The 15,580-nt window shown below is 43.0% G+C and overlaps 1 protein-coding gene across 4 annotated transcripts in view; it reads left to right on the top strand.

Moving 5' to 3' along the window:
• BBS9 (Bardet-Biedl syndrome 9) overlaps window positions 1-15,580 on the top strand; it is an 853,332-nt gene that overhangs the window by 330,217 nt on the left and 507,535 nt on the right. For all 4 annotated transcript variants that reach the window (XM_063922539.1, XM_063922541.1, XM_063922538.1 and 1 more), the window contains exons 12-13: window positions 9,053-9,129; window positions 10,691-10,744. In XM_063922539.1, the coding sequence (XP_063778609.1) occupies window positions 9,053-9,129; window positions 10,691-10,744 (131 nt within the window). The remainder of the gene's footprint in view (window positions 1-9,052; window positions 9,130-10,690; window positions 10,745-15,580) is intronic.

Below are 15,580 nucleotides of genomic sequence, written 5' to 3'. Positions count from 1 at the left end.
CTATGATTCGGCCAACTTTTTATAAACCTTAAGAAACTTTGTTTTTACTCTATTTGTGTACTTCGGATATGTAAGTGGAATTTGATTAGATCTACAATGTTGTTAACACAAAGTCAACACTCTCTAATTACTTAAACTTGTGTCATCATGTGTTTTAATCTTAAAGCATTAAACATGGCACATTGAATGGATGCTAATTATTTTTATTAAATCTGCTTTCCATGCAAAGTTTCCAGAGCCAAGTACTTTACAAGGCATCCTCAACATAAAATTATACTGACGTTTAAATGCCAAACATCTACTAAAATACTTCATTAAGTCATTGAATGCTGGTGCTCTTCCCCACTGGTGCTCAGCAGGCCTCTCTCTCTTGAAATGATCATTCTGAGAGTATGTTCTGGCACTTTACGTTATGTGTCTGGTTCATTTTGAGTAACCATGTCTGTTATTTTATTGTAAGTACTTTTAAATTGATGACAGATAAGAGCCATTGGGCCACCTGCTTTGCCAGTTTCGACTATTTTGCTGTAAAACTTGAAAATACATTGGTATAATTCATTATAAAGTTATCCATGACCTGGGCTATTTTCTGGTCTATTATTATTTAGTCTTTTAATATGCAGGTTTTTCATGGCACAATTACTCAAATTCTTAGAAATGATTAATAAGTAATTTCATAATCATTATAGTTCATTAATGAACAATTCAGGGGTGTCCAGATGGGGAAAAAAATCTACTCTTGTAAAATAAATCATTCCTTTGTGTCACTCATAGTCCTTGAGTGGAGTAGCAATCGATCTTTTTTCCGCCTATATGGCTAGTTGAAAATGTATTGTTAGGCATGATATTTCATAAATTGTTGTGAACCTTAATTTTTAGGAGTGTTTTGCCCAAAGACCATATTTCTTTGGGGGCAAGCTCTAGAAACAACCCAGCCACTTGCAGGATTACATAATTAATTCTGAAATTGTTCAGTAGTAAATTATACAGTATAAATACCAGTAGTTGGGCTTAAGTGGGGCAATTTACTGTTTTATTCATTCCTCTGAATCCATCTGGGGGACACTGCCACCATACGGTTGTCCTAAGGATGAAAGAGCTGGCTCTTAATAGGTCAAAGCATAAGGTTTAAACACGTGAGAATAGACGTTCACAAAAAAAGAAGATGAGTGTATTGTACCCCAGATGGACTCTGAGGAATGGATTTTAAAGTAAGTACGAAAAGTCCAGTTTTCATCCTTTATCTAGGAGACACTGCCACCAAAGCTATCTTTAGGGGATGGTTTGTTCAGACTTTGCTGCTCAGAAAACCTTGCATCCAAAGCAATAATAGAAAACAGAAAGGGGGTTGCCCCCTCCCCACCCCAGGTGTCCCCAATTACAGTAAATAGTACTTGCAACCATACTTGAAAAACAATATGGTAATAGAAATTCTGAGATATTTGTTGCATGCATTTGCAAATACATGGTTAGCCATTGGGGCACTTTATGGCTTCTCTGATACCAGCAGCCCCTACACTGCATGATAACAACACCCACTCTGGGCCATGTAATTGTCTATAGGCCTCATGATAAAGGCACACACAAAATACACCCAAATTGAGAGCTAGCTTATCTAGGAGCCACCCCTGGCATCTCCAAATAGCACTACAGGAACCAGTATGCCCTCCAAATGCTGATTCCATCCATTCCTCTCACAACAGCAAACAAATGCAGTGGAAGCTGCTCAAATCAATCTGGCAGTACTTTTCAGGTGCATGAAAGGAAGGGGTCATACCAAACAGCAATAATCCCTGGATGCAAAAACGTGAACCGATAATTTAAGGTTAATGTGAGGACCAAGTGGCTACCCAATACAGTTGCTTAGTGTAAACTCCATGCCTAGCCGCACAAGACATACCACTGGTGGAGTGAGCCTGCTTAGATGCTAACCTATCCTTATTTTGTTTTAACTTACAAGAAGATGTGCAAACTGGCTTTTTTTTAGTAGACTGGCAGTTCTACTTAACAGCATGCAAAAGAGCCAGCTGAATCTGCTTCGATGAAGAACCCCCTTCAATACCGCAGTTCCTTGATTAAGGTAGATACCTTCTTAGCCGGAAACCATGGATACTGTCCTATAGCTGTGAAAAATTAAAAATTGAGATCTTCAAAACAGGGCCCCTATTTACAAAACTGTTTTAACTTAGGTTATAGCTAAAAAAAAAAAAAAAACACCTTAAAGCATTGGAAGAGGAGGAAAGAGACAGTACAGCTGAAAATCCCATGGAACCATCATTAAATCCACCCTTGACCTAGAACAGTGTCCTTAAAATTGGGCTTTCAAACCTGGTTCATGCACAGAGTGATTCATCACTTACCTGTCCCACAGGTCAGGCTTCTAGTTGTACTTATATTGTGGAGCTGAGACATAGGTGGATCTTGTCAGATAGGCTGCCAGGTGAGCAAGCCCAGGTGGTGAAACGTACGTCAACTAACGGCCTCACGCACGGACTCCTCACTGCAGGAGGAGCCGTGACCAACAGCAGTTATTCAGAACGGCTGAGCGGCATTGATCCATCGAGTTCGGGGAGATCGCGAGTGGTAATGTACAATAACCTACGGGTCAGACTCACTCACCCGACACTCCCCACATCCTCTCTCTTCCTGTCAACTCTCACCTTCACGGACGGACACCTGGTCTCCGGTGGCGCATCCGGACCCTGCAAGGCAAGTGGCAACAGGGTTCGCCTAACACCACATACGGCTTCTCAGGCTGCCGTCCGCTGTCTTTCTTTCCACGGCACAACCCACGATCCCACTCTCATCTGTCCTCCGCTCCAATGATGAGGTCAGACAGCAGATGTGATCAGTGAACTGGAGTGCCGACTATCTTTCGCCTTTCAGAGTTATAGTTTCACATTTGACCAGCTACTTGTATGCAATCTTGATAAAATAATAAGTACCAACGTATATAAAACATGGCAACAAACAAGGCGCAATTATTGTGGAAATAAATACCTGTGATTTTGTTTTAATTTGTGCCTATTAAGATAATATCAATTGTTTTCCAGCAACTGCCATGTTTTTTATTAGGAGCAGGTCTGTTCTGTGCAATCTCATTGCACAATTTAAATGTGTTTAAGTGATGCAGTTTTATTAACACAATTGTGATCTAGCCTATTACTGTGGGCCTTTTCATTTCATTTTCGGACTCTGGCTCGGACCCAAGTGGCGCATTTAGGACCCTGCAAGGCTCATAAGCATCAGGGCCCATCTAACACCACGTTGGGGTCTCTAGCCAGTGTGCCAGTTCTACCTTTTTTCCGTGACGCAGTCGACGGTCCTACTCTCATCTTTCCTCCGCTCATGGATGAGGTTAGACAGCAGATGGGACTAGCAGACTAGAGTGTCACTATCTAATTTTCTACTATCCATGCCAGCACAATTCCGTTTTTTCTTTTTTTGCATTTGTTAGATTATACCTAACAACAACATTAGTGTGTCAGCCTTTCATTCAAGATACAAATGAATCATTTTGGAGACAGAGTGTTGCAGTAAAACTTAATTGTAACTATGCATTTTCTAACAGACATGGAGAGTACTTTCTTTTTGACATGGAAGAGATGTCAAAACACAGATTAACATTGTGAAATATGGGGAGAAGCTGATCTCACATGTATAGCAGCATTTATCTGCCAGGTGTAATCTAAACAGCTATTATCAGATGTGATCTTATATGAGATATTGAATTAGAATTTATCTATAAACTTTCTGATTGCATAGACTTTATATCACCAATATCATCTCTGCTGCTCACAGGATATTTTTGATAGATTACTATCATTTTTTGTCATTAATTTCTGTGATTACTGCTGCTTATTGGATAAGTTTGATAGATTACTATCATTTCTCTTATCACCCATTTTTGAGCAAAATATATAAATAATTTCAAGATGATAACATTTGCTCTTCTTGATTTATTCATATTTTTACCACTGTTTAAAAGGGGAATAATCAATTGATACGTCTAGTATACCCCTGTTATTTCATTTTAGTTAAGTATTGGATAAATAAAAGCTAAGTTTTAATTATAGACAGTTTTCATCTTTTTCACATATCTAATCATCAAAAGAGTGCTCCAAATATAGGAATTTCTTCTGTTTGGTAAGATGTGGGCTCTTCCACACCCACCAAATCATTTTGGATCTTGTCAGCTGACAGCTTCTCCTCCAGTCAGAATGCCTCTTTACCTAAGCTGACTCTGCCAGCCAATCTGTGACCTGCAGCTCCTATTTAAACCCTTTTTTTTTTTTACAGCACACTCCAGATCAAAAAGTCACATTGCTGAATTCCTGGCTCCTGTTTAGCAGTAAGTCTGCAGTTCCTAGTGAGTTTCTGTACTGCTGGATTTTGTTTCTGCAAGTATCAGCGCTGCTGAACTTTCCAAGATTTCAGATCATCCCTGTGATTCTTGTACATCTACTTAGTTAGGCCTCAGAGTTCCTAGTACAGTTATTTCCTGTCTCTCCAGCTCAAAACTGACTCCAGCTGCACTTCATGGATTATCAGACTCTCCAGTGTTCTCAAGTTCTCAGTTCTGCTGGAATCTGTCCCTGAATTCTCAAGGCTTGTTTTTGTGCCTGCATCTTAGTGCTGCTGTCAGTTTCTCTGCTTATTGAGCTTTTCATCTGTGTTTAGTACCTCCGGTCTCCAGCGCCCAGTTTCAGCATCCATCAATTTTAGTCCGTCATCCAGTATTATAGACTTCCAGCCTGGTTAACCTACTTGCTTTGTTACCCCAGAGTCTTCTCCAGCAAGTAGCATCATTAGTGTACTTAGCAATTCTCATTACAGCTTCATCTATATAGCCCAGTGGTTCCAGTTGCTGTGCCCACAAACAAATGCAGATTCCAACTGTTCAAGACAGTATGGGGACTACCAAACAGAAAGTGACTGCCCCAATTCCTGAAGACTTAAATCAGTTGTGACCACCATCCTGTTATAGATGGTCTTTATTCAGGTTTTCCTCCTCAACCACCATCTCCAGGTTTTCCTCCTCAACCACCATCTCCTCAACCACCATGACCAGTACTTTAGGATGTTGATCTGAAAATACCTCCCTCAATAACATTTACTGAAAGGGTACCAGAATGTAATTGTGGAAACTTACAAACTAGCTGTGTGACTGCAACACTAATGGAGGGATTCACTTAGCCGTAGTAAATTACCGTGGCTAATTGATCCCCAGGGGATAATTTAATTATCTACGGTAGCCACCACTATCAGGGATTTTCTTTCACCTGCCCTGAGGCAGGAGAAATGAAATCCATGATAAGTGCCATTTTTTTGCGATCACAAAAACCCATGGATACGAGGTGCTTTTCCAGGATCATGTGTTTTTCTTATGATAGCTGGTAAATTTTACTGTGAAAAAAGGGCATTATTTGAATAGCCCAATAAAAACATTGGACAAAAAAATTGTGATAAAGCTTATTTTTTTCGCTGTAAAATTTACCGCAATCAATTGGATTCCCCTGAACTTCATAAGAATCCTCTAAAAAAGGAATAAAAGCTATCCATCGAGACCCTAACAAAGCTGCAAAGACTGCTATTATTTTTGTAAATTCGTTTAACACTTTGGCCAAACCTGAACGGCAGAGTCGCATACTAAAAAAGACTGATGCCCCTCCCAGATAAGAACATGGAGGTAAGCACTTTTTAAATCTCTAAAAAGCTAAAAATTCTTTTACTTCCACACCATTGATTATTGATCTTAAGGATTCCATCTTGAACCTGTCTACCAAGTCTTCTTGATCAAGGATTTTAGGGTCAAAATATTTTGTCTCGTTTTAGAACCAGAAATAGATTGGAGCAGCAATACTGATTTCTCTGATGCAGAGGAACTAGAGAAATTACTCCCAAAGAAACATTGGAGGAAATTACTTGACAACGAGCCTTTGTCTTTCCCTTCTCTATTGGAAAATTTATTGAAAGAAGACTCTCTCCATTGTTCCTGAAACAACAGACGTTGTTTCCCACCCCAGACAAAGCTGTATCTGTGTTTTTTATTTTGTTCCTACCTGAGTGCCCTAGTTTGTTTACTGTTGTTTGTTTTAAAAGCCACTTCTAGAGCTTCTTCCCCCAGGTAGCCAGATGCTACTCTAATTTTTAATTTTGAAAGTTCCTACTTAGGACAGTTGCCTGGATGCTTACCCACAGGAGCTCAGACCATTTTTTTTATGAGCTGTGAAACACAGTCTGCCACTAAATTAGGTCTTTATGCTGTACCATGGCTACATAATAGACTTTAGTGTGTTGAGAAGTATCCTTCAAAGAAACCCCATCCGGAACCAGAAAAGGGCTTATTTAGACCTTCTAGCTCATGGGTCTTCATCCTGTGGCCCTCCAGCTGCTGTGAAACTACACATCCCAGCATGCCCTGCCACAGTTTTGCTATTAAGGTATGCTAAAACTGAGGCAGGGCATGCTGGGATGTGTAGTTCCACAGCAGCTGGAGGGTCGCAGGTTGAAGACCCATGTTCTAGCTAAATGTCTACCCAGGGTGACTCTGGCAAAATATGATATATGGAAGGAAAACATTGTGGTATTAAAAAACTTTTTTCTGATTTTGACTGTGTTTCACCAAGCACATTTTGACAACCATGCCAAGGAACTGAACAACTCTAATAACTCTTCTTTTTCATTTTCCTCATTCTGAAGATATAGCTTGAAGTAAATGGGAAAATGGACCTGCTCCTGGTGGCACCATCTGTTACCAGTTTTAAGGCTCCGAGACATGGCTAACAGCCTCTATAAAGATTAATGGGTATATTCAATAAGAGTCTGGTCCATTCCAACATGCAGTTGTCGGAATGGACCCGACAACCCCTATTGAAAGAGCGCCCAAATCCGACTGTCGGATTTGGCCATTCCCGGTGTCCTGACCTGCTGCGGCATCAGGGGAAGCTGTCAGCGGCACCGGGAGGGGGGAGCTGTCAGTGGCGCGGGGTGGAGGGGGAGATGTCTGCGCGCTGGGGGGGGGCGGAGATGTCTGCAGTGGTGGGGAGAGCAGCAGAGTAGACGGAGTGGACGGGGGGAGGAGAGGAGAAGATGGGAGCAGCGGCTGCAGCAGCGTAACTTGGGGCTCTTGGCAGCGTCCACCCGGCTCCAGCAAGCGGGACCTCGCTTTCTGGAGCCGGGTGGACGCTGCCGCTGGGTTCCTGCTCCCCCACTGCTCCTGCTCCTGTCTCCTGCTCTCAGCTCCCTCATCTCAATCCGACTTTTTTTAAAGTTGGATTGAGATTGTCGGAAACGGGGCTAAAACCTGTCGGGTTTGGCCCCGCTTCCGACAATGTACGCTGATCGGCGGCTGAAGCCGCCGATCAGCGTGCATTCTGTCAAGTCTGGTTTCCCGACTTGTCGGAAAAAATGGGGCCGTAATGAATAGGTCGGAACCTCTTCCGACCTAAAGCTGTCGGAAGCTGCCGTCTTTCCGACAAGACGGCAGCTTCCGACAGTTATTGAATATACCCCTTAGTGGTATATTCAATTAAGGTCGAAACTGCCGTCTTGTCGAAAAGACGGCAGTTTTTGACTTTTTCAGGTCGGAAGGGGTTCCGACCTATTCAGTCCCCAGCATTTTTGTTCGACAAGTCGGGCAATTCGACTTGTTGAATAGTATGTGAATTGGCGGTATAGCTGCCGATTCACGTGCTTCTGAGGGCAACGGGGCCAAATTCAACAGGTTTTGGCCCCGTTTCCGACCATCTCAGTTCGACTTAAAAAAAAGTTGAACTGAGATGAGGGACCTGAGAGGAGGAGAGGGGGAGAGCCGCGAACAGACGGGGGACAGCAGCGCTACAGCACAGCACTGCAGGAGGATGTGTCATAGCCGCCGCTCACGGCAGCGTCCACCCGGCTCCAGCAAGCGAGGTCCCGCTTGCTGGAGCCGGGTGGACGCTGCTGTGAGGTCTGGCGGCTGTGCCACATCCTCCTGCAGCGCTGCTGTCCCCCGTCTGCCCGCGTCTCTCCCCCTCTCCCCCCTCTCCGGTCCATCATCTCAATTCGACTTTTTTAAAGTCAAATTGAGATGGGCATTGAATAGCCCATGTCGGATCCATTCCGACAAATGCATGTTGGAATGGATCCGACCTCAATTGAATATACCCCTTAGTATTTCCCACTTCAAGGCAATACATTTCATATCTCTATCCAAAGATGGATAATTTGCAGGGGTTGGAATCGGAACCTGCCAAATCTGTTATTATGGATTAAGCCAAAGATTTAACCAAGCTGGTTGCTCTACTAGATTAGCTGGGTAACATCAGATGGGCATTTTAGGGTAGGCTGCAATTAAGGTTATGGTTTGTTTTAGGCAAAAAAAATATAATTGTTGACATTGTGACTGTCGACTTTCACGTCAACACTGATTTTTTTGGCTTGAAACCATGATCCTAATTAAACATGTTTCAATTGCCTTTAGATATGACTCTGTTCCCTGAGTTTCATTCATTGGCTAATGTCTGTTGCTTCCAAGTACAACTATGGTAAACAACACAAGTTGAGATAAATGCTAAGGGCTGGAATCCGTTAGCTGCGGTAACTAGCCATTGGCTTATTGGTCTGCCTAGGCTATTCAGTTACAGCCACGGCAGCCTACGTTACCTTGCAGGCCGCACTTAATGTGGATTTCTGCTTGAGCCTAAGAAAGGCTCAAACTGGAATCTGCCGTAAGTGCCCTTATTATGGGTGCCCCAAATGGGTTAACCCATAGCTCTGGGTACTTTTATCAGATTCTGTGGGTTATAGCGCATTAGCTGCAAATTTACCCATGCGAGAAAAAGGAGCTGCCAGCCATTTCCCATGCATAGTTACTGTGGCTAATTAAATCCGGCCATAGTTGTAAAAAACAGAAAGATATCAGAAAGATAAAGAAATGTATTTATTAAAAAAAGTAGGAGAGAGTCAGTGAAAATGCGTGCAACTTGTTAATGTATAGTCATAACTTGAACTTGTGTACTTATATTTCACTAATTTAATTCAACATAATTTTTGTGTTTAAATACTGTAGATATTTTACCAAAGATTGAAAAAGAAGAGGATTTCACTTTGTCAGCCACGGTGTCTCCTGCCCTTGATGCTGTGTCTGTAAGTATTTATCGGAACAGATACCGTGGCATAAGGATAACCATTTTTAAGTCATTGCATTCTCCCATAGCTGACATTTGTCTTTCACTTCTAGGGACAGTCTCAGGTTTTATTAAATGGTACTTTCTGGAAATGGTTGTCCCTTGTAATGTCCCTGTTGCATTTTCCCAGCAACTCTCCATAAATGCCAGGTTACCGCCCACAAACGGTCAATTCCTGTCAATCGAAGTGTGATCGCTTTACACGTAGGCTGCAAACGCAGAGCGATCACATTTTTACCTTTGCGCGTTCGCAGCAAATGCGCAGATAATTACTCAGTGCGTGCATTCTCACATTAGCATATGATAGCGGATTGGCCCTCAAGTCTGCATAGGCAGCAGCATACATAACATGATTCATTGGGGAAGCATTCGATATCCCGGCTGTCGGGATCCCGGCGCTCAGCATACCGGCACTGGGATACTGACAACTATGCTTCCTCTTGGGGTGTCCACGACTCCCCTGAGGAAGAATAAATAGCGTGGCTCGCCACCGTGCCCACAGCGTGGCAAGCACAGCGAGCCCGCAAGGGGCTCTTTTGCACTCGCCCCACTGCCGGCATTCCGGCGGTCGAGATCCCAGCTGTCGGGATCCCAGAGCTCAGCAAACCGGCGCCGGGATCCCGACAGCTGGGATATCGTTGTACACCCGATTCATTGCCCCTACCCAGCAGTGGCATATTTTTCCAATATTGGCAACTGCATTCTCAATAAAGTCAGTTGCAGGTTAGTATAAATATTATATTAATTAGGGCTAAATGCTTTCATCAGTAACACAGATTGAATTTTTATAGTAAGTTGGATTAACTATGTATACTGTATATGATATTATGCATTTCTGCCATTTTCTATGATATACTTTACTACTCTTTAGGAGGGATCAGTACGAGATCCCGCCTGACGGGATCCTGGCGGTCAGAATACCAACACTGGGATCCTGACCGGCAAAATCCCGACAGGGGGGCGAGCGCAACGCAGCCCCTTGCGGGCTCGCTGCTCTCACCACGCTGCGGGATCCCGGTATCTGTATTCCGACCGTCGAGATCCCGTCTGGCGGGATCTTGACCGCATCCCCTTTAGGAAAGTTAATTATCTTCATTGTTTGAATATTGTTATTGGTGCATTTTATTTACTGCTATAGGGCGATTCAATTGTTTTGCCCTGCAGCTGCCACTAGAAGGCACCCAACGGATAAGTCAATTTTTGCTTCATTCGGGCGCGAGTGTCGCGGGGAGACACATTTCTTATCGCCACCTTCTGAGGTGGCAAGCAGAATTGTGTGAAAATTGTCCTGGTTTTATGCCCAATCAATACTTTTTGTGGTGCCACCAGCACTAAACCAGTTCTATTTTGGCGTTACAAGAGCGATACTTAATGGGCACCTGGAACAATTTAATTTCTCCTTCGGCGCCCATTAATCATTGCAGCTGTTTAAACAATTGAATCACTCCCAATATATTAACATAAAAGTAGCAAAAATGTCACAGTGTTCCAGATTTGTAATAATTGTTTCTTTTGAGCAGCAAGCTGTGGACTGTGCTATGGAGTCTGAGAACACACCTTCTGTAACAGTAAAGGTATGGATTGTATGTTACTATTCTGTCTATGACAAGGGTATTATGCCTCTGGCCTACATTTTGTCTTCAAGCTTCTCTATTACTAGATACGAAGGTACCCACAAATATTAAGCATCCTTGGGCTATATTTAGGGTTGTCCATTTTCGATCTCTGCAAGTTCACTAACACATATAAGCCTAGTGCTGTTGTCCCGCGACTTGTCTCCTGGCTGGCTCCAATGTGCATAAGTGGCTCCTCTATAGGGATTGGGAGGTCGGCTGTGCGGAACATAAAATGTAACCTCGTGGTTCCAACCGTTGCAGGAGCATTATAAGCCGTTTATCGGCTAAAGCTCCTGCATAGGTCCAGTACTGCAAACACAACAATTCAACGGCTGTTCACCGATATTGGGAGAAAGGGCAGACGATTGTATATGTGTGTACAAAGCTGTACACACCACAGACATGTTTGAGGACATTGTGAATAAAGAATTCTGAGTGTTTGAGGGGAAGGAGAGACACAAGGAGAGGCACACATGCAAGAGTGAAGACTGGGGCAAGCAAAGTCATAGGCAATTTCAAAGGTAGCTAGTCCAAGGGGACTTGCTAGCCAGCACGAAGCAATGCAAGATTTAGTCAAGCCCCCGCAAGGGCCAGCCTAGATAAACATGCTGCCACTCTAACAGAAGTCAGACGTATGATGTCATAGGGACCAGCTGGCCACTGGGAAGACTCACCTTGAGTTCTACTGTATGACCAGTCACTGTGAGATTTACATTACTGTTCTGTGCTGTTGGGGAACCTGTTCCTTCCATTGTCTCTCTCTCTCTCTCTCTGTAGTTGTCTCCATTACCTTCCCCACACAGGGGCATATTTATTAAAGTTTGCACAGATATCTTTTTTGGGGGTTACCCGCAAATATTAAGAATATAACATGGAGGGAATATAGCAGATATCTAGAATATCTGCCACAGGGCCTCCATTTCCGACCACAAAAATGGCCCTCATATGTTTTTATGGGGGCTGCTAAACTTTCGGATTTACCTGAAGATGATGTTAGGTCATGGTATCCTGTAAGCTACTCTGTCACTATCGTTTTCAGAGAGGGATCTGAAGGATCCCTCCCTTGTCCTGCCTGCTTCCACGTGCTCTGACTGATGTTGGTGCCATCACTGCGCAGTGGGGGTCCAAGGCAAGACACAAAGTTATTGCATATACCGATAAGGGTCCATCCTGGCAACACAGAAAATATACATGTACTGTAGGCAGTGGTACAAGTAGAAATATTTTCTTAGTGGTACTGAGTGACGAAAAATGGGCGTGGTAATGTGTTGTGAGGGGGCGTGGCCCCTTGCTGCTAGTGGGAGTGGCTACATTACATTAGCGGCGTGGTCACACGACAGCCCCTTTTTTTGGGGGGAATCTGGAGGCAAGGCTAAAAATATTTAGTAATGCCTCCAGTATGATAGAAATATATAGTAATGTCCCCAATTTAATAACAATATATAGTAATGCCTCCATTATAGCATGAAAATACGGCCACTGTCGCACTCCCAGTAACCCTGACAAAGTGGGAGGAGCCGTCATGCTGCCAAGCACCATGGTCTTGTTGCTTTGTGGCACATTATAATTGTGGTAATGGCAAAGTGTGTGGCAGGTGGTACTGCGTACCCGCTGCCAAATTCCTACGGGTACTCCATACCCGAGCGTACCCGCATACTTGCACTCCTGACTGTAGGCGAATAAATATTCCTTATTGCTGCAAAATGCTCATTAAATTCGGGGGCAGACTGCAAATATTAATAAATATGCCCCATAATGACATTGCTGTGGTCACATGTAGCCGTGCCCTCTGCAACAAATTGCTCTGGTCACATGTTGCCATGCCCTATGCAACAGATGACATTGCTCCGGTAACATGTAGCCATGCCCTATGGAACAAATGACATTGTTCCAGTCACATTTTGCCTTGCCCTATGCAACATATGACATTGTACCGTGTAACAAATGACATTGATTCAGGCACATGTAGCCATACCCTATGCAACTTCATTTCACAAGTGGACCGGTGACTGCCTACTAAAGATCAGCACTCTCATCTGGTATGCTCTGATTTTATGTGGAATGTGCTGAGCCCCAAGATTTCTGTAGCCGACCCTTAATGAATATTTCTGAAGATGTAGCCACCCAGGCTAAAGCAATTCCCCCTTTCTGCTCTTTAGACCACACTGGGCATAAGTTAAAGTGACACAGACTATTAAGTTGACCCCAACTAACAGCTAATTTGCATTAGGGAATACTGTTGAAAACACTAGATAGAAAGGGACGGGTAACTTTTTTTAGCTGATTGTCTTTAAAATGGTATACTGTATGTTGATAATGTATCTTCCAATTACATTTTATTAAGGTTTTAAAATTATTTATATGTTTTAGATCGGCATAACAAGTAAAGTTTCATTTATTATAAATTATTTTATTCCACAGACTCTTATAATCCCTTAACACTTTTCCTTGCAGTGAAGGCAACATAGGTTGAAATATTTTTTTTAAATGTAATTATGTATCTGATAAACCATAGCTTCTCCGTTACAGTTTCAGTGACATCATTGATCATGATTGTGTGTAAGAGAACCTAATGTGCGGTCTGTACGGAACAACTCATTACATAGGACACAGGGAAAGCTATTCACACAAAGTTTGGCTTCTCAGCTGCCTGAGAGTAATGTAATATAATTGCCCTCCTGGGCAACTCTTTCGACATGTCAGCTTTCCCAGGATTTTTAACTAACATGATGGAGAGCCGGATGCAATACTGTATATAGAATTATTTCAATTCAGTAAATTTAGATATGAAGAAGCATGTTGTATTCAGTAAGCTAACAATACATAAGTATACACAGATGATATCTGCAGTACAGTTGTTATATAAGACGCCTTTCACACATGCTTATACCACCTCCAACGTCTTATAGTCCTAAATCAAGAATGGCAGCAAAAAATACTATAGAAATGTGTGCTTATTAAATTGTTCTGAAATGTCTAGGATTATATTATAAGGGTAAATAAGGTGAGTGTATAGACCGAGCAAAAGGAAATGCCTAGAATCTTGGGATAATGCAAAAGGTGTTTATTTTCCAAAACATGTAAGCGCCACTGACGTGCGCTGTAATAAGGGAACTGATTACAGTGATAACTTGTTTCTCGGTATTGGGTATGATTTATTCAGAATTTCTGCTCTAGTAAACAGTTTGAAATCCACCTTAATTGTGATTCACTGTAACTCAGCGTTTCCCTGCATGTTCTCAGGAAATATAAAACACAGTTCACTTTACCATTTCCTGTTTGGAGACTGTCATTTGGGCAACTGTGCCAAAATGTCCTGCCAAAATCCTACCCCTGATAGATGAATAAAGACTTAACAGTTCTATGTAAATACACCTTGTCATTTGGAGATTGAGAAAGGGTAATGTGAGAGAAGAGGGTTGAATTTGCATGCTGTTGTGTGGTTTATAGGCATAGACAGTGTTCAGAGGGTATATTATAGACCTGATTCAGACTGTGATATGCATGTGGCAGCCGTAGCCAGGGCGGGAGCTAGTGGTGTGTGACTGGTGCCGCCGAACAGAGTGCAGGGTTCTGTGTGCGGCACTGTTACTGCCTCATGGTCCTTGCTTCTGGCTAGCAGGGTGCTTAGAACGACACCCTGCAGCTGGAATCGCTGCGGCAGCACTAAGGATGCTTCAGACCCGCACCCTACAGCCTGTACAGCCTATCTGAGCATCCTCAGGATGCTCCAGTCAGTGATGACTTATTGGTGCTGCTGGCCTCGTCCCCTCTGCGTGTTTGTCATCCGAAGCTAACATATCCATCTCTGCGGATCTGCTTGCTATTCAACGTAGCACTGAAGTCAACTGGATTTACACTTACAGCTTAAATGGTTGTAACCGGATGGCAGCAGGGCGAATGCACATAGCATACGTTTGCACTGGGTGTGCAGAAGGAGCTGCCACCGAGAAGTAAGCATACGCACAAGGCCAGCAATTTCAAATTGATCTCTTGTAACCTGGATATGGCTAGTGCAAAAGTCGTTCCTTTCGCAAAGCTTACACTGGCAATTGGGATGGGAGGGCGGGTAAAGCTTCCAGAAAAGAGACCACCCTTAACCCAACTAAATCATATAAAATTACCAAACACTCCCACCACTACATAAAACCTTTTCATATTAGCTATAAAAGAAAACCTAGCAACACCATCTGTGTGCTGCCGGCCTGGAGTTTTCTGACACACCAGCGTATAAAATGGTTTCCGTGTTCCTTCTTGCGGTAAGACAATAAATGATTGTTCTAAGAACAAATCATTATGTCTTCACTTACCCCAATATTAGTTTTGTGCCCATATTGTTCTAGCAACTTCCATACCAGTTTATAATTAAATACATTTATAAGATTATTCTATTTATTTGTTCCTAAATACAACATTTTTCTTTGCGAGTTATACAGTAAGTACAATGGTTATGGTGGATTTAGATGCTGACACAGTAGCACCTACCTGACAGCACTGGAATAGTCATACTGCCAGACAAATGTAAGGGCAGGGAGACAGTGGCATCACTAAGGGGGTGTGGGGTGTGCGGGACGCGCCAGGCCACACCAAAATAGCAGAGCTGGTGTCAACCCCTTAGATGTCACTAAGCAACAGTGAGACCAGGAAGATGCTGGTGACTGCCCAGCAGATCCCGGAGTTCTGGGCAAATCACCAGCATGTTGAAAACGAAATGTCATACACCTGGGGTGTTGCTTCGTGGGCACAAGACCACACCCCCATCAGTGAGCTTTTGCGTCTTCCGTGCGTGCAAGA

This window comes from Pseudophryne corroboree, chromosome 5, assembly GCF_028390025.1.
Source record: "Pseudophryne corroboree isolate aPseCor3 chromosome 5, aPseCor3.hap2, whole genome shotgun sequence".
Classification (NCBI taxonomy): domain Eukaryota; kingdom Metazoa; phylum Chordata; class Amphibia; order Anura; family Myobatrachidae; genus Pseudophryne; species Pseudophryne corroboree.
Note: the sequence above shows the minus strand (reverse complement) of the source record. Positions and strands in the feature narration are given on the sequence as shown.